Source organism: Condylostylus longicornis, unplaced genomic scaffold, assembly GCF_029603195.1.
Source record: "Condylostylus longicornis isolate FDR11 unplaced genomic scaffold, ASM2960319v2 ptg000031l, whole genome shotgun sequence".
Lineage (NCBI taxonomy): Eukaryota > Metazoa > Arthropoda > Insecta > Diptera > Dolichopodidae > Condylostylus > Condylostylus longicornis.
In genome coordinates, this window is record NW_026578000.1 from 9229523 (window position 1) to 9253487 (window position 23965).

Below are 23965 nucleotides of genomic sequence, written 5' to 3' on the forward strand. Positions count from 1 at the left end.
ACGTGTGCGTACAGATTGTAGCATCTCTCTGATTAAACAATTAGTTGTACTATAACTTGGGTGTGCAATACAAATTTATATTCTGTACAATTATGTACGTATGTGTACATATATGTATATACATATTTACATACCTATATACATTTTGGTATAATTATGATGATAATTAATTATTTTTAGGAGTGCTCATTTAATTTCAAGTACAAAAGCTTCTGTAATTATGATACAATGTGCACATGAATACCTAAATAAATATTTATGAAAAAAATTTTTTTTGAACAGGAATTTGACACTGAAAATTATTATTTCAGAGGAAAAAATTTCTACTATAATTTAAAAAAAAACGTTTCGAATAATAGTATACATACATATATGTGTATGTACATATATTCAAGCATGTGCGTGTAGTATGTATTTTTAATTGTAAATAAGACCTCAATTATTATAAAATAAAGGCTAAATATTTTTGGATAATATTTTATTCATTAAATAGACCATGTCTATAACCATAGCATGCAAAATAAGAAAAATATTTTCTTAATATTGAAAAACAATTTATCAAAACTTGATCATTTAATTTCGAAAATTTATACTTAAGTAATTTTGAAAAAATAATATTTTCAGCTACAAAAATTCAAATACGTGCTTTCATGGCGGTTTATGCTGGTGAACGATTTTTGAAACGAGATTAACGATTTTATTACGGCTTAAGTTAAATTAAATTCAAATAATTCGAATGTTGTAAACTGCTGTATTTATCCTGCATCTCTTTTTTAATTTTTGCACCAAATGAAAAATGAACAGTTTCTTAATTAAGTACATAAAAAAGTACATAAGAAAAGTTTCTTAATTAAGTACATCAAATTTGTTAATCAAAAACTAACTAAACAACTATGGCCATTCATATCTAAAAATTGTATTTTTTTTACTTAAGGTAAATTCCGCACAATTTATAATACACAGCATAAATATAAACAAGTATTTAGTACAAGCTTATCAAGAGCAATTATTTAAATAAAATATGTCGTACATAAAATAAATCTAAAAAAATGTTCTCGCAATTTATTTAATGATCAAACCGTATTTTGCCATTTTACATTCAAAAAATAACAAAAACAATTTTTTTTGCAATAGAAGTTTTTTAAAGGTGCTCTTTTTTCTATTGTCTTTGAGTATCATCACATATTTCTTCAAAATTAAACATTTAAACAGAATCTATGATAAATTAGAAGTGAAAGAAGTAGTTCTATTTCAACATATCATATACATAAGTGAACTTCATATGTACATACTTGCACATAAACACGTACTCATCAATAATGCACCTTAAACATTTGACATAACTCACATCTATTGAATTCTTAAAAATATAAATAAACAACAATTTGATATGTTCTATATTTAAAATACCTTTACGTGTATAAGTTAATATTCTCTTGTCGCCCTTAATATTCACCAATATGAAAAGAGTACCTGGATTGAAGTTCACTTTATAATACATCACCTTTCATCTCATCATCATCTTAATTTTTCTTTCTTTTGTTTATTCATTATTTTCTTGTTATGTTAAGTTGGATTGTTGATGCTGTTTGAAACAGAATCCAAAACAAAAAAAACAAAAAAAAAAGAGGAAAAAACAAATGAAAAGCAACAAAGCGACTAAACGACTGTTCAAATATCATAAAAATATCAATTTGTACGTGACTCTTTTGCATTATAAAAAGACAGTTGGTATTTGTACTTACCTATGTTTATACATATATGTATGTACTTTGTTTTGTTGTTTTTGCATTTCACCCAGTTTCTTTTTATTAAACATTGTTTTATTTATTCATTATAGTGTGATGAAATACTTAAGCATCTTCTTCTTCTTCATCGTCATCATCGGCATCTTAATAATTTTTCATCTATAAATGCACACACATATACTGAAACAGATATATTATACTTAGATGAAAATAAAAGTTTTCAAAAGTAGTGCATAAAACAATAAAAAATAAGTTAACAGCATAAAGCGTATAAATTATTTTAAAAGGTAACTTTTACTCTTTAAAGTATGATCTAACTAAGGGTAATCATAAAACGTGTATGTGCTATAGATGGTAACCTTTTACTTTATATAGAAAATGAATTGTCACCTAATTCTATACTTGAAATTGAAGCGTTTTCAGATTATTTTCTTATAGTTACTGTAACATACATACATATGTATATATACATATGTGTTTATTTTTATATTAATTAGTATAAATCAAAAAATTTATTCATATGCTGGAATACAATTTTTTATAGAAAACAAAAAGATAGGTTTTTAGCAGAACTATGGCAAGTAATTGTATACAAACATATTAAGCGTCTTATATAATCAGCTTTTTCTAGGTAGGTTCATGTTTCTATCCATTTACTCAAACAACTATCGAGCTGTAACCAAATTTGTTATAGCCCCTATTCATATAACATATGATTCCACTATATTCTTTTAAATTTGTAACAAAATGGCACTACTAAAAGTTTGCTAATTAATGTTTAGGTACTACCACCGTGCTTGCTTTGAAAATATTTATGTTACATAGGTATCAATTTTTGCAAACCCGATTTTAGTTCTATGTACCGCAGTTATGACAAAAGTATTAACTTATTTTGACTTTGAAGAGATGATATAAAAAGCACATATTATTACATAAATGTAATATGATCACATCATGATTTTACCAATATATTTACTTCTCAGCTTTGGTTACTCTAAGTTCATCTTCGTATTTTTGTATACTTTTTACGGTATACTTACATACATTCATATACTTATATTCTATTTTAACTCTTTTTCTCTGTGCCTTTGTTTTAAGTAAATAATCACGCACCAAATATTTTAAAGAATTTTTTATATATTAAAATAAAATATGTTTTATGCTCAATGAAAAAATATTCAAGTAAATGTTTCTGACACATAAAATCATGAGAAAAACAAACCTAAACTGTAACATTCAACATGCACATTACGCTACTTATGTCTTATGTGAATGCTTGAATATTGTGTCTGCTTACAATATTTTGTAAATTTTAAAATTACATAACAAAAATTCTTTAAGCATCAATAAAACTGAAAATGAAAATGGATTTGATATCCAGAAATTTGATTCCTTGATTTTAAATAACAATAAAAGTCTAAAATGGAATAAATAATGGTTTATACTCATAAGGCGTCGTTTAAGGACGTTCAATGAATTCAAAGAGTTTACATTAAGTATATTTTTGCAAGTAGTTCATCATCTCTTAGAAACCCTAAAATGGAATTTATTTTAATAATTTCATATTTCGTAAAATTGCTACTATACTTACGTAGAAAAAATTTTGTTATATTTATGTTCTAGATGAAGAGTAAATTTTTCGACTTCAATAGGACAAACCAACGAACCCAGCTTTGATTGAATTGGGTTTCCGTACAATGAAGTTTGCTATATGATTGTCACCACAGTATTACAAATACACAATATTTTATCCATACTAATCAAAACGCTCTTTATTAATATATTAACATATTTTGGGCTTTATTGGCCCAATTAATTGTTTATTATCACTTTATTTGTGATCGCTATTTTGTTTTTCATAAGTTTTTGGTTTTTTGTCAATTAAGTTGTTATTTTTTAATATTTAAACGAGGGTAGATTAGTTGACCGTGTTAACTTTGCGATAAATGCCGGAAACAGTTTCGTAGTATCTTTTGCTTATTATCATATAAACCCATGCAACCTGAAAGAGTTTTACTGAAAATGATGGGCACATCACCAAATTCCTTTGTTAAACATTTCAGATTTGTACCCTTAATAGTTTGTGGGCTATCAAAAAATAGCTTATTAAGTTGTATGTCAGCTACCACAAGCAGTCGAGAAATTTCAAAGACTTTTATCAAACATAACCGCCCTGACAATAAACGTATTTGTTTGTGTAAATTTTCAAAACTATGCGCTGAATAATTTCTTAGATATGGTCAAATTACTTTTGGAGTTGTATGGCAGCTATCGCAAGTGCTTATGAGAACTCAACAACTTTTAACGAATATAGCCGCCATTTTATCTTATTTGTTTTGGCAAAATTTCGGTGCCGTAGTTTCAATAGTTTTTAAGATCTAGTCAAATAATTGTTCAAACTGTATGGCAGTTACCAAAAGGAGCCAAGCAATTTCAACGACTTTTACCAAACACGATAGCCCTTTTATAATTTTTATAAAGCTTATATAATTTCTGAGATACAGCCAAATAAATTTTAAAAATGTATGGCAGCTACCCGAACCAAGGTCTCGATCATATCCAATTTTAAAAGGTTCTGGTATTCATTACTATACAGCTCAATTAATTTTTGAGTTATAGCTGGATCGGACGGACAGTCAAATCGACTAAGAATTCGACGCTTATCAAAAACATACACTTATGTCTATATGTCACTTATTTTATAGCATATCGAAAATACGTTCGTACGGCTATAAAAGTCGAGAAGAATTAGTTTAAATGCAAGTGTGCATGTATAGGAGATCTAATTATTTATGTGTATATGTTTCAACGGCGCTTGACTTTATGACATTTTTTTTATTTTTTCTTAGATTCTTTTAATTTCAATTAAAATCTTTGAAAATTTTTGCTAATTTTCTTTTTCGTTAATTTTTTTTTATTTTGTCTTTCGCTTTGTTTGTTTAATTTGTGTAAACAATGACTGGAAAAAAATTGCCGCACCGTTTTTATGACAAATATATAAAAATATACATATGTACTTACATAGAATCAAAATATACGTAATTTTATATTTTTATAGACAGGACAGTCGGTAACATGAAATGATTTCAGGTGGAACAAAATTCTAGCGTTTATACCGAAATTTTTTAATGAGGTAAATATATAACAGAAATAACACTTTTCGTTATTAATAGTACATGGATTCAAAAATGAAATAATGCAAACAAATTAAACGGATAATCTCTAGACTCTGTTATAAAATAAGTTTGAAATCCATGAATTGTAATTTGTGGATTATATAATAAGATAATATAATTAAATTATAATAGGCTTAAAATCATCTACTTTTCTTTAGTTTGTTGTCCCTATTTATACATACAAAATTATGTAACAGAACCACGTTGCCACAGTTTGAAACTAAAAATTTCCAAATACATATGTTGTATGTAAGTACATATTAATGTATTCGGTGAAACTTCATTCGGATTGCTATAACTAGACCATTTTTTTAATGAATTTAAAACAATATAGGTGTGTTGTTTTGCTTTTATTGTTTTTTTTTTCTTTTTCATTATTTATGCCACATCGATAACTTAGAAAGTAAAAAACCATCAAGAAATTTATGAATTCAATAAATATGTATACATAAATATGTATACATAAATACATACCTAATACATACACCTATAAGTTTGAACGTAAACTATTAGAATAGGTAAAAAAGAGTTATCTACTACGTTTATTGATGCGTGTGTATGTTAAAACCGGAATTACAAGAATTTGATTTGACTTAAAACATAATGCATGTAAGGGTTCAGACAGACATGCAATTTTTAGATTATAGAATCAAACAGGAAAACTATTGCGTCAATTCAAATCGAATGCTTTGGATAGAAATTACAATCAATTTGTAAAAAATTACAAACTGTTTATTTGCTTAATTGTATGCGACCATACAGTTGCATGTGAGCGCGCTTGAATTGCAAACCTGTGGAATACAAATAGTCAATCAAACAGTTACAAAATCTGAGCCCTAAAGCTGTAGTTAAATATGTGGAAATTTATCAAAACGTAATAATCCTACATTTAGTCAGTTTACCATACACCTGAGTACTGAGGCAACCTAAACTTTTTTTAACTTTTTCCAATTGTTTCAATATATTAATAAAATTTCAGTATTTTAATGAAATCTATTCATTTTGTCAAAGGCTCTTTACATATAGTTTAACCGGTTGAGTATGCTTACCAGATGCGCAAGTCTACGGAGACCAGACAATATGATTTCGTTATTGGTGCTTAACATACTGCTTAGGAGTAATTTTTGATAGTAAGTTTTTATGGAGGAAACAAGGGCTGCCGGCGGGCTCATAGTATACCGATTCATTTTAGGAAGAACGTAAGGTTGTTATCTTCGACCCGTTCGTGGGCCAAGGGCCAAGTACTTTGATTTAACGGCAAAGTATACGAGTATTTTTCAGGCGGAGGTGCATGCATTGATATGTGTGCGCGTTTTAATATATAGAAAGGTGTTATTGAGAACAAGAGATAGCGACCATGTCGGACAGTCGCAGTGAGCTTATGCTCGGGGACCTCCAGAGTGGTGTGTGGTTGTCTTGGCAGGCTTAATGAGTTAGGCTGGTGAAACCGAAATACGGTCGTTGTCGTTTTGAATTGTAATGACAATACTAACGTGCTAGCGAGAGGGGGATCAACACACTCCTGGAGCTGGAACCATATTGTGGAATTGACCGAAGGGGATCCGGGAGGAACTCTGGAAGAGGGTATAAGAGCGAAGTTATAAAGTGTTGGTCCTTGCCTGAGCAGGCCAAGAAGCTTCTGGACTATAACGACCAGAAGCAGTGTACAAAGATACTCGAAATAGTCAGGCGCTTATGGTGTGATATGTGGAAGACTTTAGGTATGAATGTGAGAAAGTTTTAATGAAACGCTAAAATAGGTACACTGCCAATCTTAAGATGATTTCAACAGTCAATTCCTAAGAACATAATTTACTATAAAGACTTTTAGCTTTTTATGGTTGATGTAGAAATCGGGTAGCGTTTCCTAATGTTTCAATAAAAAATATGGGGGTGAATTCGGAGGATACTTTTTACATGTACATATGTTTGTAAAAAATATCAGAAATTTGTATTTATTTTTTGTTGTTTTACTTCGTGTTTTTATCATTTTTGTTATACTATTTTTATTTTTAATTTTTTTTTGTTGAATAAAAAGTGGGGCACTAGACTATAGAAAGAATTGAATTAGTTTTTTTTTCGTTTTTTAATACAGAATCGAAGGTTGTTAAAATTTATTTTTTTCCTATCATTAATATAGAAAAACATTTATATTTTTTATTACACTTTAATAATTACATACATATGAATATACATATATGAATATATGTATGTATGTGTTAGTATAAAAACTTCGAAAGATAATTAATTAACTAGAAAGTAGCATACATACCTATTTCATATTTACCGAGTTGAATTTTTGGCGTTTTTTAATTTTGTTCCCCTATATAAAAATATTAGATGCATGCCTATATGCGTACGTACGTACATACATATGTACATATAAATATGTCGCGTACATGAAATATTAAATTAATGTAGCTAATATAATGGTATGATGACGTCAATGACGACGTATATATATCGATGGTTTTGTTTTTCGTCGGTTAAAAATTACTTTTATATTTATTTAGTAAATATTAAAGATCCAATTAAATTTAATTAGCTATATTAATAGCTTTATATTCTAAAAATAAAGTAAATTATCATTTGTTTTCCTTTTACAATATACATAGATGATACGATATTATGAAGGTAATAAATAAGTCATAAGTCAAATGGACTTTATATTTAAAAAAAAATACTATAGTCAAAGTGCCAGTATTTTGAACAAAGTGAGTCGCTGATAACTAAATTTTACATATTTTTGGAAAAAGCGAAATTTGCAGAATATGAAAAACTGTATTCACTCCTAAAAAGTATAATTATAAGAATACGCGAATACTGAATCAGCGACTAAAAGCAGACAGAAACACAATGGGGCATAAAAATTTTTATTTTAAAAATACAGTACTCACATAGAATTAGCACTTTAATAAAATAGAATCAACACTTTATTTACTAATTTCTCTTCTAAAATTTCGTGCCTATATACATGTATAAGTACGTACATATATGTATATATGTATAAATAAAGCAAATACGTTTTTGTATGTATCCAAATACTATTTTTATAGTACAGTTTATTCAGTGAATATCGATTTTTTTAACTAGGTCATATTTTATGATATTGCATAGTTTTAACATTTTCTTTTCATGTCTTTTATATTTAAATTTAGTTTATATACATACTTGGAAGTCTCTAATGAGTGTACATTTCAAAGTTCTATAAAAAAGGAACAAAATTTTACATCAAATTCTAAATTTTACTCTAATTATCATTCCTAATAAAAATTCTTTACATATATAATAATACAAATATAAGAATTTATTTCAACATTAAAAATTTATTTTAGAATATAATGAATGGCTATTAAATACGAATTTAAAATCTCTGTTTTAACGAACAATGAATGTAAAATGCCTACCATTTGGTTGTTATCCTTAAAAACACAAAAAACGCATTTTATCACCATCCATTCAGCTCCTATCATCCCGTATGTACATACATATGTAGTTAGGGTAATAATAATATTTATTTGGTATTAACTTAAAAAAAGCAGATAACTTTTTATTATTACTAGAAATCGGACCAGTCCTATGTCAATATCCCTGTTATTAGTATGTCGCCATGATAAATGAATAAATAAATTTTCATTTTTCTTTTTATACTTTAAAACAAAAAATGTATAATAAAACAAAATGCAATAAATTTCATACCATTGCGGAATTTACACGAGGATTTTTACAAAATTTAATAAGAGCATAATGTTTTGCTTAAAAATAAAAGCAAATGGAAAAATGGGAACAAAATTTAAGCAAAAAAAAATAAAATTTCAGATTGAAATTTTCAGATCACGTTCTATTGAAAATATGTTTTCAATAACAAATACATAGTAGCAAAACATTAACGGCTGACAATTTCATTAAGTATAAATTTATGGAATAAAATTCTTTTTATCTTAGATTATGCACAGGATGGAAAACTTCTTCGAAAATTGAAGAGAAAAGCAGAAAAAAGTACCATTATCTCTTATATGTGTTTATGAAAAAATATTTTCAAAAAGATAAAGAGGAGAAAATAATTTCAAGGACTTTTTAATTTAAGGTCAGCAAAAAGTTCAAATTCAGGATCAATATAAAGTAGAAAAAATTATCCTTATTAACGAAAAATAAATAATGTATTTCTTTTATGTAGTGCAAAAAGAAACACCGCAATAATCTTGGTATGAAGGAATCCGTTGAAATTACCAATGCAACTCTCATCTATTTTATTTATTATTTTTTTAATTTTCAATTAGTATTCATTTTCTAATTACAAAACTTTTTTACCAAAAAGTCTAAATTTCATCAACATTAGAATTTCAAAATTTCATGTTTGACGATTGTTTTACATGAAATAGTATCCGTCCTGTTTCTCACATTCAGTTTTTGCAGTCATTTTTATTCAACTTCGACCAAAATATAATCTTTTTGTTACTCAATATAGCTACAACTACAATATATTGTAGAATATTTGAGATATTTTTGTTACAGTTCGGTTTTCATCCTTCAAAATTATTCTTTCGTAATCTTTTTACATTTTTCTCTTTTCGTATCTAAAGTTTCAGTAGTAATTTACATCGACAGTTTATTTGTATTCAAGATAAATTTAACAACATTTTTTTTTATTTGAAACTACAAATTCACTTTTGCATTTTTGAGGTAACGTCCTTACGTTGCAAATTACCGAATATGTACAAAAATTTATTTCCACGCAAAATCAGGGTTTATACATAAATTATATACTCACGTTTCTGAATTTGCTGAAATATAATATTTTATCAGCTTAAAGGCTGCTTTTTAAGACATATTTTATTTCTTTAAGTACTTAAAATGTACATATACATACATACTCGTACATTCATGAATTATTTTTATTCCTTTTACACATATTTTTGAAGCATAAGCTTTTCTAGCAATAAATTAGTTAAAAATATTTAAAATTTTAAATAAATTTAATTTTTGTATGAACATAAAAATTTTTTTAATATACAAAATTCTCTTATACAATTTTTATTACATGTGCCGCTATGAGTGCGTATATATTCATACGAACGAAATAAACTTGCATATATACAGCGTATATAAGTAAAGTACGTTAGCTTATTTTATAAATACAAATCTTTTTCGAATAAAAAATTTTTCCAGGAAAAATCGACAAAAAATTTTATTGTCCTTGAAATTTATTATTCAGTACTGCTTCGTGTTTTAATACAAAAAGGACTGAAAAGTAAAGAAAAAAAAGTTGAAAAATAGAAAACTTTTCGTTCCTGCACGGTATTATGCACGGTTTTATACTATTGTTATTTTTTAATGCACATTTTTAGTAAATTTGATGGCACAGTTACTTACCACAAGAATCATATTGACTAAATGGAGCTCGAGTGACGTTAGGATGGTGGGATCCCGGTCATAGCAGGGAACGAAAAGTTCTCTACAGGAAGGGTCATTGCTTCTGCAGGATCAACGCAGGGAAATAAGGTGGCAGAATATTTTGCAAGGGCTGAGGCGTGCGGGAGTGCTGACCTAGCGGATGGGTCATTGCTTCTGCCGCTGAAGGTGTTCCTTGGCATCGTTTATAGGAAGACTTCATGGGGGGGCGAAGACTCTTTCAGGAAAATGGTTAAGAAGGTTGGAGTCCATATGACGGACATCTTTCGGAGATGTCAGGATATTGCGGAGGTGGACGATATGAAATATGTTCTTTGTGTCTGTCCGCCTCTAGTGTCTAAGAGGAGAAGCATCCTGGGACTTTCCTTTATGATGGCCTGGAGTACCTGTCAGGGAAGTTTTTGACGCGGTTTTTAAGATTCGGGAAGTTTGTTAATTGGTTCCGGTAAAGGGTTTTTGGGATTGTATTATGTGGGTTTTCAGGGGTGTTAATTTGAGGGTTACCGATATGCTTCTTGTTCTTCTAGGGTCGATAGACGGGCGATCTTCCTTACTAATACTACTACTATGCAATAAATATGAAAGGAGTTGATTTAAGATGCCACACAAGATGTGTAAGAAAATTAATATTTACAGCCTCTTTTTCACACCATTTTCGGAACCAAACTGTTTTACGTTTCTTATTCATTACAGCCATTTATGGTTCCTTAGAACACCCGGTACATCTACTCTTAATTCAAAAACATAATCGGATTAGGTGGATACGATGTTTCACTGAATGTATATAAGTTAGACCATTCTTCGTGTCGAATTAGTTTCTTTATAAGAAACGTTGAGTACTTCCTCTGAAATGACTGTTTATTCTCAATAATTTTTTGGGGGATGGGAGAAAATTAAAACTGCACAAAAACTTATGAATTATTTGATTTCCCGACAAACCAGGCGAAGCAACATAAGTATTAAAACCATATTAAATTTTCTTAAATGGTGCATTATAAAATTCTTAATTGTTACTTACATACTTAAATTTTGAAATTTAACTGTCAACATTTTATGTAATAATTCCCAATAACAAAAAACAAGATTTTATTTTCCTTATTTTTTATGTACAGTAAATAAAAATGCGGTTAAGTACTTAAATATAATTTCTTCCTCCTCATCGATTGCCTTTTTGCCTTTTTTTTTGTGTAAAACTTTGTCCTTTCAAATATTTTGGCGCCTTTCCGGTTAAGGACCGGATACATTTTGAAGCCACTTGAATCAATATAAAATTCAGTGGTAGAACTTTGATATATATATGTGTCCATTCATGTGTGTTCCTATATTGCATTTATAGGCAAAAAATTAAAATAACCATGAATTTTATCAGAACGGGGGAACGGAAAACGTGAATAATTTTTTCGTATGTTTTAAATGAGTGATAAATTATTTAGTGAAAAATGTTTAATAATGCGATAGGAGCCTAAAGGAATTTAATGGCTTAAATTATCGTGTGTATGTATACACAAGTATTTGTGCATTTATGTACATAAAGCGTATACGTTGCATCTAGATAAAAGATAAAGATGAAACCGAAAGCAAATCAATTTATAAATTTAAATTTGGGGTTTTTGTAATGTATCTCTCGGATTACCAAGTTTAAGCTCTTTTTATAGCTCAAAATTTATTAAATTTGATCTGAGAACACGGTTGTTCGGTTTAAAAATGTAAACTCTTGTGTACAATTTTTGTAAAAATTTCAAACTAAATTCCAATTCATTTTGCAAACTGGATGTAATGACGCGTGGCGGGTAGTGTCTAACAATTTTGGTGTTATTAACGTGTAGTTAGAACAAATATTCATATTATATTTGACGTTTCATAACTCGTGCATATATACATATATATCTTATGCTTAATGAGTTATTAAGGATATTCGGTGATGTTTTGTTACATTTAAGTTACAATACAGCACAATAAATTTATATAATTTTCTTATTTAATCTGTTATATTTGTAAATATAATTGTTCCTTTTGACTTATTTGTAGTTACTTGTACACCCTATAAATTTATGTAATTTGATATATTATGTGAAAGGCAAAGTAAATATAAATACGTTGGAAATTTGATAACTTTAAGGAGAAAATTGGCTTAACTTTTTTTGACTGTGTGAAAGGAAGTAATTTGAGAATCCTTACCAATTCCAATGTATTAAACGGGTCCTTGTTATTGTTTTCTCTTTTTTGTTTATTCCGTTTTTATTTGAAGATATGAATGTATAATTGCATATGAATGATATTTAATATGTAGAAGACTTGAATTTAAATTATTTGTAACAAAAAACCTTAATGATTCAATAAACATGAGTCACGATGAAATGGAATTTGTTTTATGAAAACAATAACACCAAAAAAGGGAAGAAAAATTCAAAATTTGTTGGTTAACGAAATTAAAAGAAAGTAACTGTTATAGTTCTATTTGTTTCTCAATATAAGGTAAGTAGATAAGAATTTTAAATTTGTTTCTTTTTTTAACAAAATTAGGTTTGGTATTTAATGAAATTTGGTCGTATTTTTTAGCCGATATGATGGCAAAATTTAAATTTAAGGAAAACGGGAATAGGTATAGTTGGCCATGTCAATTTTCTGATACCCGTAGGAATAAATGATTTTAAGTGCTGTGTGTTAATTGCCACACTGTTCCCTAAGTACTTCTGGTTTTTTATTCATTTATGCGTAGTTTCAGCCCTGTAATTTCAATAGCAGCTACTACCACATGCCAAGAAATTTTAACCAATTTTATAAAACATAACCACCCTAACAATATATTTGCCTGTGGAAAATTTTAAAACTATGTTAATTTTTAAAATTAATTAAAAATTACTTTTAATTGCTAATTTTTAAAAGTAAACTTTGAACATACGTTCGTACGGGTATAAATATGACGAATATTTGTGCACAAGGGTTGTGCCTAATATTACTTAAATTTAACTAATCTCGAAGCAAACGGATGAGTTTTAAATTTATATTTCTTTAAAAGATGCAAAGAATAGAAAAAAAACTTAATTTAAAAATCAACTTCATGTTATCCTCTGCATTAGTATGGTGCTAGCACTGCAATAATTATATCTTCATTAAAAAATCTAATGCGGAAAAAGAAAAATTAAATATTTAAAAATTTCTTTGTGAAAGAGAAGGGATCCTTGTTTAAGTTTACAAAAAGAAGGTGAAACGAAAAATTCGGCGTTTATATAAAATATAATCTCGAAAAATAAACATTTCATTCTGATAAAGCGTGTAAATATAAAACTTAAACATCTTCTTTTGAAACGGCATATAGGAAAATTTTATATCCTTTTTGTTAATTACGTAAAATATTTGCTTTCAACTTCCGTGTTTTTGTCCCTCCCCTCTCTCTTATATATATATATATTATTATTTAATATAAAGTATATTTCATAGATGAGAATTATAATGAGTATAGGATGAACATCATACATAATTTCAATCGTGTAAACTATGCTCCAAGGATATAAAGAAAATGGTCTTAATGTTGGTAAAACTGTAAATGTATGTACGATAATGGCATAAAGTTTCTGAATATAGGAAAGAAAATATTAATAACAATTTTGTTGCATATTAAATTTGTTTGGAATATTTTTTAAATAGTTTTGTTGTAAGTTTATCCGAACCAATTAAATTTATTTACACAGTTTTATTTAAATTTTTACCTCAGTTTGAAACATCGCAATTTTTATCACCATTAAAGAAATTTGATGTACATATTTAAGTATGAAATGTAGTTTAGCTATATGGTTATGATAATTTTGTGATAAGTCCAAGGATATCAAAATGTCACCAAACCACTGAACTCTATACTGAGTTTGTTTAACATCTTTGCAGTTTGTAATTTCTTACTGAAAAAAATTTTAAATGGTAAGTGAAATAAGTTTCCTTTTCCCACTGTTTTCCTCGCCAAATTTTTACGTTTACTCATAAAAGTTACACTCAGCAATTTAAGTAGAAATTTAACATTTTATTTTCTGAGCTTTAATAATGCTTACATTCTTTTTACCAAAATGATGTGCCTATGATGTTGTATTAGTAAATTCATAATATAATTAGTGTAATAGGCACAATACCTATAAATATGTATGTTCTTGTTATTGTGTGTTTCAATAGTAGATTGTATGTAGCAGTCAATGTAAACAAATACCTTAGTAATCATGTGGATTACAGTATACAGCAATGTAGAGAACATTTCGTCGGCAATTTCTTCATGCCTCTGCAGCTCAGTTAGTAGAGCGTCCGCCTAAAAAGCGGTAGGTCACTGCTTCGAGTCCAGTTCGAGGAAAAAAATTTTTTAATTAATTTTTGTGCCTTTAGCTCGTTGCTTTGATTACGTCATCCATCTGTTCTGCAATTGCATGAAGAAATTTCCATTAAGTTAAGTTATAAGTAATTTTTAAAACTCCTTTTTAGTGTCTTCTATGTATTTTTATAATTTACTCACTAAAACTTATATAATATTTCACATTGAAAAATTTATAACAAAAGTTTATATTCCTTCATAAAGTTCAAATTTCAACAATTTTGCATATCCTGTAGGGTAAGAAAACATAAATTTTCTATTTCTTAATAAATTATGAAATATATTATGGTTACTCCCGTTCATATAAAAAAAACTATTCCTCCTTATCATAAAAAGTAAAATTTCTTGTCTAGTATGATTCATAATTTACATCCCCTTTTAATATAAATCAGAGCTTAGGAAACATGAGAATATTGCACTTTTTTAATAAAAAGTTTTCCTCGATTCATTTTTCTTCTGTATAAATCTGTTCACTTCCACGCAAAACTTCATTCATAAAATCTGGCTTATAAAATACTTAGATGGTAAAATTTATCTGCTGTTAAATATTCTATATATAATTATTATGTAGGAAAAGATAAAAAAAAATCATAATTTTCATGTAATATTTCATGTGCTTCACTTTTACATTATCACTTTAATTTAACAAGCAAATATGCAGTGCGGCACGGAAAGTTTTTTCACATTTACTTAAAAATATATAATATTTATTAAAAATATGTAATATTTGAGCATTTTATTACTTTTAATGTTACTATTGTGATTGGAGGAGCTAGAAGGAGCTAGAGCAGTGAGCTTTTTCCTTCTGCAAGAGAAGGGAAAGTCTCACTGGGGCAGAGATCCGGTTCGTCAATCCTACAAGTTACTTGAATTCATCAAAGTGGTCGCAAGAGGATGTTGCTTAACATACCTAGCTTTTAAACGGTTGGCACTGCAGATACCTGTAAACTTTTATTTTATGTTAGTGCATAAACTAAGTATTACTGCCAATTCTCTTTAGAAGTAAGAATTTTAGGAGTTATTAATGAAAAAACCTTTTTTGAAGTAGTGAATAAGCTAATCATTTTCTAATTCACTGTATATACCGTTCTATTTCAATATGTCTTTATTTTATGGATTTTTTAAAAATAAAGAAGATAAAATTAACGTAAAACATACATATACTTTCTTTGCTTAAGAATAATGAGACAACATTAAAATTCAAGTATTAAGTGTAAAATAAAGAATCATAAAATATGAGAATCTAACTTGAGTTGGTGCTGAAAATGTCTTATTAAAGCGTTAAACATACTAAGTATAAAAGGCAAGGAAAAAGAGAAAATAAAAAATAAAATTTCTGGTTATCCTCTTTCTTTTTAAAGGAGTTGAAAGAAAATTACGAAATAGAAAAAAAAATTTTTCCATAATTTTTTTTTTATCTAAAACTCTATCATGTATATTAACACAATCACTTTACCATGCATTCATTCTTGTATATTACAGTAATGTGGATTTAGGTAACTCGAGTTCAAAAGCACATCCATAGAAAATTATGTTCTTTAGCATGTAGATGTAGAAGAAAACAAAGGAAACATGTAAATGTGTTGACACATTAGTTTTTCAATTTCATCTCTACTCTATTTTTAAATTTGTATAAAAAATAAATGAAGGAGGAAAATCCCAGGTGGGAATATTCAAGTGCTTAATGGAATGCGATAGAATATAAGGAATAATAATTACACAAAGTTTAACAGCAACGCGGTGTCCCTAGTAAACATTTTAAATTTTTTTTTTTGTGATGTTTAGAGAATACAGTATTACATGTATAGGAATACGTTTATATGAAGCACAAAAGGAAATAAAAATGATGGATGTTGTAGACTCTTCATTCTTCCTTCTAATATAATAGTACATCAAATATTTTCATCCTTGTTTTAGCATTATGGGAACTAAGAATTGCAATGAATAACAATAAAACTAGGGTTGCGAAGTTCCAATATTAGTTTAGCAAAGAAAGAACTATATGCTTGTCTGGAACGCAAAAAAAATATGTCCAGCGAAATTATTAGGTAATGAAAATATTATCGATGTTTTATATTTAGTAAAAGAAAATTTTTAAATTTTAATACCAATTCATTTTTTTAATAAACGGAATGGGTTTTGGCATATCATTTTTCGATTGCTAATTTTTGTAAATTTTTAAACAAAAAAACTTTCGCTTAATGTGTTATTTATAAATTTTCCACAAAATTCCTTGAAGTATATAAAATACGCTTTCCATTATAACCACAAAAGTTATTTTGAGATTTTTTTTCTCTTCATTATAAAATTGAGGTACTTTTAAAAATATTTGAGGAAAACTTTGTGTATACCGCACTCCAAAATTTAAATATAATCCTTAATATTCGTATGAATATTAATTTCATCACTCTCATCTCTTTTGAAATGGTGATCATTAAAATCTTTATTCAAAATACAAAATGAATACTTATCTATTAATTCTCTAATAGTTTTAATTAAACTTTTTTGCGGTTGCTCTTTTTTTAAATTGTTTGAAAATTTTATGTAATATTAATATTTTAATATTTTGAGTTTTAAAAAGGATTCTTTAAATTTCAAATTTCTAGAAAATCCTTTTTTGTAAGAGGATAATTTGTTTTTTTTTTGTTTTTTTAGGTTTTTTAATTAAAATAAAATCTAACATTTTTAGAAAAGCGCCCAAAAGAGGATATACGCACTTATAAAATAAAGGTAGAAAATGGAACTGAATACGAAATGTACAGTAAACTCTCTTTATGTCAAATGAGATCGTTGTTTAAGATAATAAATGTTTAATCGTTTGCATAAAAAGTAATTATTGTGTTTCAACCTTCTAAAACAACATATATAGCGACTTTTTTTATAAACTTCTTTTACATTAAAAAAATTTAAACTAAATATTATTTTTTTAGATAACAAAACAAGCAAAAAAATCAACAATTTTAAAACAATTCAGAATAAATAAGTTTCATTTTTATATAGAGATATTTTAAAAATTCATTTTATATAAGAATTTATCGTGTGTATGTAACCATAAATGTTGGTAAAGACATGAGTGTACGATTTTATTTAAAAATGCGTAAAATCATTGTAACAATTTTAACCCATCAGCATTAAACCAAACACAATTCTACACGCAACATACATATTTATGTATATCTAGCTTTATATGCACATTTTATCATACATAGAATAGTAAAATTCTATATTCACTTTTGTAAAACATATTATTATGGTTATAATACTAAATTATACATATAATATTCCCCTTATTTATTATTAGCCTTGATGATTAATTGAAAAGGAAACAAAAAGTTGTTATTCAAAGGCCAGAAATATTTTTATTTAATTACTGGGATTTTAGTATTAAATATTTATTATTCATTTAGTTAATAATATTTTAAGGATAAAGTTTGAGAATTTTGAGAAATAAAATTTTATTTCAATTTTATTAGTTCTTTCAAATATAAATTTTTAAATTGAAAAATTTTCATAGACATATAATATTATTATATAATACATATATAATGTATAACATAAGAAATCAAAGCAAAAAGTCAGCCCAGATCCCCTCAACCCATCCCATCGGCAATCTCGTTGCCCGCATGTTCACTTTGAGCTGACAATCAAATGAGTGTGATTACCGATAAGTTTCACAAGGCAGCTCTAGACCAGCTTGGTTGTAACCCGCGCCGAATGAAGCGTCAACTATGCCGCCCTTCTGTCCGGGAACACATAGGTGATACGGTTTTTGAACCCCTTTTCTAAATTGACTTTTAGACAGATTTCTATTACATGTATTTCGGCTTGAAATACTGTGCAATACGGGTTCAGGGCCGCATGTATACGCGTGTCCGGACGCCCTTCTTCGCCCTCGTCAGAGAAATCGGTAAATCACTAGCCGAGCTTACTATGTGGAGGTACAGCGGTGGCAACTCAATCATCACTTCCAATGTAGCTGTCCACATTACTCCAATCACTACTAGGCAGGCCAGCCTCTGCAGCTTTTCCAGCTTGACCCGCACACTCGCTTGCTGAGCCTTAAAGAAGCAAACAATCGATGCGTAGGTGACAATGAGCCTAGCAAGAGCTGTATATAGCCACAGTGCTCTCCTGGGACTAAACCTCCAGGCCCTACTGATGAACCTCCTACACATCCATAAGGCCGTTGTAGCTCTCCCGATAACTCTATCTATATGGGTATTCCAGCAAAGGCGCTCGTCCAGGGTTGCCCCAGATACTTCACCTCCCTAGAGTAACTAATATGTTCACCAAAGAGAATGGAGCTCGTTAATTTATCCCTACTTCTGTGTTCGGTGAAGGCAACCAAGGTGCTCTTGCTATGATTTATATTTAACTCAACGCATTCGCACCATTTTTCAACAACACGTAAATTTTGCTGTAGAAGATCAGAAATAGTGCTCTCAAATTTGCCCCGTATGACGAAGGCCACATCGTCGGTGTAACCCTATAGACACGCGCCTGAAAGCCCCTGAGTGCAGCGATTAGATCATCCACTACAATAGACAACAGAAGGGAACCCTTTTATAGCGGAGATGAAGAGTTTATCGTCAGCTATGGTGGACCTAATATTCCTATCCTGACTCACAGATGACATGATATGGAGTGTTATCAAAAGCATCCTCAATATCAAAGAAGCAGCACACTGCCACCTCCTGCACTTCTAGTGAGTTTTTGAGGAGCCCCACTAGACTCTGCAGAGCGAGTGTAGTAGACCTTCCTGATTGATAGACTGATTTAGAGCTTACTTGATGCTTGTAAGCTCTTGTTCTTCGATAATCTTTCTTTTTTAAGTTTTAAATTGTATAAAAATGTTCGTATATCCTTGATTTTTTTATGTCATGCTCTTTAACCTTTCCTTCTTTGTTTTTTGCGTCGCCTTTACATTGGAAAACTTATCCTTATATACTTGTACTTGTGTATTGATTTTACAGAAGTTTATGTAAAAATTATGAAGTTTCATTATATTTCAAATTCTGTCACTGAACGTAAAAAACAGAGAAAAGAAAACAGAGGATTTGCATCATTACATTCTATATATCCTTTTCGTTCTATTGATATTTTTTTATCCCTTTATACAGCCAAATTTTACAAACATCCTTCCATATGCAATATTTTTAAAGATGATTTCATTATAAACATATAACATTTGTATGTAATATACTATGAAAAATAGAAAGAAAAAAAATTTAATGGGAAAGAAATTTTGTAAGGATTCTCGGATATGTTTTTAAAAAAGGATATTGTCGCTTATTTTTTTTTTTTTTCATATCCTATACTATTGGCTATTCTATAACCTAATGTGCATCGATAAGAAAAATCACGTAATTTGATACATTTTATACACTTTTGAATTAAGCCTGTTTCCAGTTTTACATTAATATATCTCAGGACTGTATGCGTCCAAAGACACAGTGTAGACAACATTGTTATATGAACTCATACACATTGTCGAAATATCTTTTTAAAAATATTACATGTGTATATTTTTGTACAAAAAATTAAATGAAATGGCAGGTGTACACGTTCTCTAAATATTTATTTGATTTAAAAAAGCAAAATATTGGATTTTAAAATTATAGTTATGAAAATAAAGGAACTGTACGTGAACATTTATTTAAGAACCATTTTTACGAACAACACATATCCATATGCGTTTAATCTTGGAAAACTGAAAATCAAATTAAATTTTTTTGAGAATTATCCTTGGGATTCATTTAAAGTGTTTTTTTATATTCAATCCTAAAATATTTCTACACATACATACATAATAGTAAACTTCTTATATAAATAATAGAAAAAAGGATTTTGACAATTGAAAAATAGGGGATTTATTTAACTACTATTATTTGAATTACACTTTTTGAAGAGAATGAAGTTTTGCATCTAAAATAAATTTTATATTTAAAGAAAAAAATTAAACTAAATTAATATTTCATAACTTTTTTATATGTATTGCAGACGAGCAGGGATGATCGCATACCCAGTAGTCCAAATTCACCACATGATGTGCATTTACGTAATGGTCGACCAATTTTAAGGCATTCATTATCAACACAATCAAATTCAACACCTGCATCACCGCAATTAAGTCATTTATCGAACGGTCATCATTATCAATCTCAATCATCTGTATCATCACAATCTTCAGTAATTTCAACAATACCGACATCACAGAAACTTTTAGAAGATGCTTTATCAAAATCAGGACCATATCAAATGATTATATTACCAACAACTGGTGGTTATTGGGTCGATGGAACGGATCATGAATGTTCATTTGATTCTCGTGGAAATGCAGTATTACCGACTACAGCATGGCGGGGTAAATTTGAAACAGATGATACAGCCAAATGTTACAGACGTTTTTTTCTTGGTCGAGAACATTCAAATTTAGTAGGGCACGATGATCAGTTGGGTCCAGTTTTATTATCAATAAAAAATGAAAATGTTGCTAATCAAGAACATATTCGTATTTTACTACGATTACGGACTGGAACAATGCATGAAATAATACCAGCTTCATGTTTGTCACCAAATCCCAGTCCCATTAAAATGGCACGACTTCTTAATGATCAATTAAATGTTGATAGCTTTATGCCAGTATTGTGTCCAAAAGCTTCACAATTAATTGCTAGCTACGATGAACATGTATTGGTTTCAAATTTTAAATTTGGGGTTTTATACCAAAGATTCGGACAGACAACGGAAGAAGAATTATTTTCAAATAATACAGCATCACCAGCATTTGAAGAATTTTTAGATTGTTTAGGCCAAAGAATTAAATTAAAAGAGCATAAAGGTTATCGTGGTGGTTTAGATATACAAAACGGTCATACAGGAGATACAGCTATTTATGAGATATTCAAAGAACGGGAAATAATGTTTCATGTTTCAACTATGTTACCATATACCGAAGGTGATCCACAACAATTGCAACGTAAAAGGCATATTGGAAATGATATTGTGGCTATAGTTTTTCAAGAGTCGAATACACCATTCTCACCGGATATGATTGCAAGTCATTTTTTGCATGCATTCATCGTAGTACAACCACTCGAACCAAATACACCGAATACGAGGTACAAAATTAGTGTTACGGCACGGGATGGTGTGCCTTTTTTTGGTCCAACTTTACCAAATCCTTCTGTATTTAAAAAAGGACAAGATTTTAAGGAGTTCATTTTAACTAAATTGATAAATGCAGAAAATGCTTGTTATAAGGCTGAAAAATTTGCGAAACTTGAATTAAGGACAAGAACTTCTCTATTACAAAATTTAGTTGAAGAATTGAAAGAGACCACAAGAGATTTTTTGGGAGCTGATCTAACAATGTGCCACAGTAGTGGAGCTAATGGTGAAGCTGCAAGCCCAACTCCTGAAACTCCAAAGGCTGAAAACACGAACGCAGGAACAAGATTTATTGATACTGTTAAAAAAGCATTAATATCAAGAGTTCGATCCCAAAGTGTAGATCAAAGTAATCCAGTTAATGGAACAGGTTCAGTGGAAAAATTGAATGTTTCATCAAGTAAAAAGAAAGAAAACAGTTTATCAGAAACTCCAAATTTAAATGTAAGTAGATAATATGGTTACAAGTACAACCCATAATGATTCTGTTTTTTATACCCTGATACTAGTCAAATAATTTATTTTACTCTTTTTTACAGGCATTGGGGCGTAGCAATTCTAAAAATTCATCTAAAAAATCACTAAATGAATCAGCATCATCATCACCTGACATCACATCTAGAGGACCGATTAGCACCAGTAATAACAATAATAATATAAATAATAATAATAACAACAACAATAACAATGTTGTGACAAATTCCAAAGAATCACACAATATGAATAATAATGGAGTTACAGCTACAATGTCAGAAACAAGTGATAATTCTAGCTTGAATAGTGTTGATTTAGAACCAATCGATCATGTTGATGCCGGAGCTGCGTATATAGATAGTGATACTGGTTTAGAATCAATGTCATCAGCCGAGGCAACAACAAAAGCATGTTCATTATGTTTAGATGGTAATGGCCCTTCTGGAGCACAAAGTGTACTGGGCAGCTCACCAAATGATGTAGCAACACAAGTTGATAGTTTAAGACAAGAAGTTACACGCTTAAAATGCGATAAATTAGATTTATTAAGACAAAATGTGGTAAGTTAATATTTCATTTGTTATTATAATTACTTTCTTATTAGCGAAATTAGTAAAATAATAAATAATAAGTAAAATAAAAAATTAATTTAATTTTTTGAAAACGTTTGAATTTTCTGCCATAATAATATCTTGTTTTCTTAATTTTAACTTTTACGATGCAGACCTGCCAACGGGATATCAAACGGTTACGAGAAAGAGAATTATCATTACAGGGTGACTTAGCAGCTGCTGGTAAAGAAATTTTAAGATTAAGAGACCTTCTTAAAGAATATATGCCTGAATCAGAAGTAACGGGACCGATTTCACCAATATAAATTAAAAAAATTATTTAGTTAAGAGAGGTAAATTTTGTATTAGAAGAAAAGTGGAAGTTTAATAATTAAATTTATTCAAAAACAAAATTTCTATATTTTTATGTTAAAGCGAAAGCAAAAAAAATTTCATACAAACAAAAAAAGAAGAATTTTGTTATTAATAGAATATTAAAAATTTCTGAATCTGCAGCCTAAAATTATCTTATACTTAAAAGTTAAGTATGTACACATATTTATTATGTATATACAGAATGTATATCAATAATACATTTACAATAAGAATTAAAAATATAACAGAAATGTCATACTAAAAACAAACAACTTTTATAAATAGCAAAAATTTAATGAAATTTAAGTGTTAATGAAATATTAATTAATTAATAATATTTACTATTAATGTTATTATGAAATGAAAATATTTAAGTTAAGGAAATATGACGTTTTATTTTAATTTTTTCTATTTTGAGTTTCGAGTATAAAAAAGAATTAATTTAAAAAAATATACCAAAAATTTACATTTACTAATTAATTAAATTCATTGAAACGAAAATATTATTAAAGTTGAATTTAAACCTTTATTTTGATTAATACGATTTTTATATTTACCTTTGACACTATAATAAGAGTAATTTAAATATTTTTAATAAAAATTATAATTATAGGGCAAATTGTAAGACTATTATACTGTAAAATTAAGTATAAAGAATTTTTCAAAATAATTACTCCTTATGGATTTTCGATTCACTATTTATTAATT

General features: G+C 28.4%; 1 protein-coding gene across 4 annotated transcripts in view; it reads left to right on the plus strand.

Annotated features, from left to right (window-relative positions):
* LOC129608544 (rap1 GTPase-activating protein 1) overlaps positions 1 to 23533 on the plus strand; it is a 175144-nt gene extending 151611 nt beyond the window's left edge. For 2 of the 4 annotated variants that reach the window (XM_055520115.1, XM_055520116.1), the window contains exons 4-6: positions 20688 to 22301; positions 22397 to 22891; positions 23056 to 23532. In XM_055520115.1, coding sequence (XP_055376090.1) covers positions 20688 to 22301; positions 22397 to 22891; positions 23056 to 23208 — 2262 coding nt within the window. In that variant the 3' untranslated portion in view covers positions 23209 to 23532. Of the gene's footprint in view, positions 1 to 20687; positions 22302 to 22396; positions 22892 to 23055 lie in introns of all 4 variants that reach the window. The other 2 variants (XM_055520117.1, XM_055520119.1) reach the window with 2 other exon arrangements.
* The last annotated feature ends 432 nt before the right edge of the window (positions 23534 to 23965 follow it).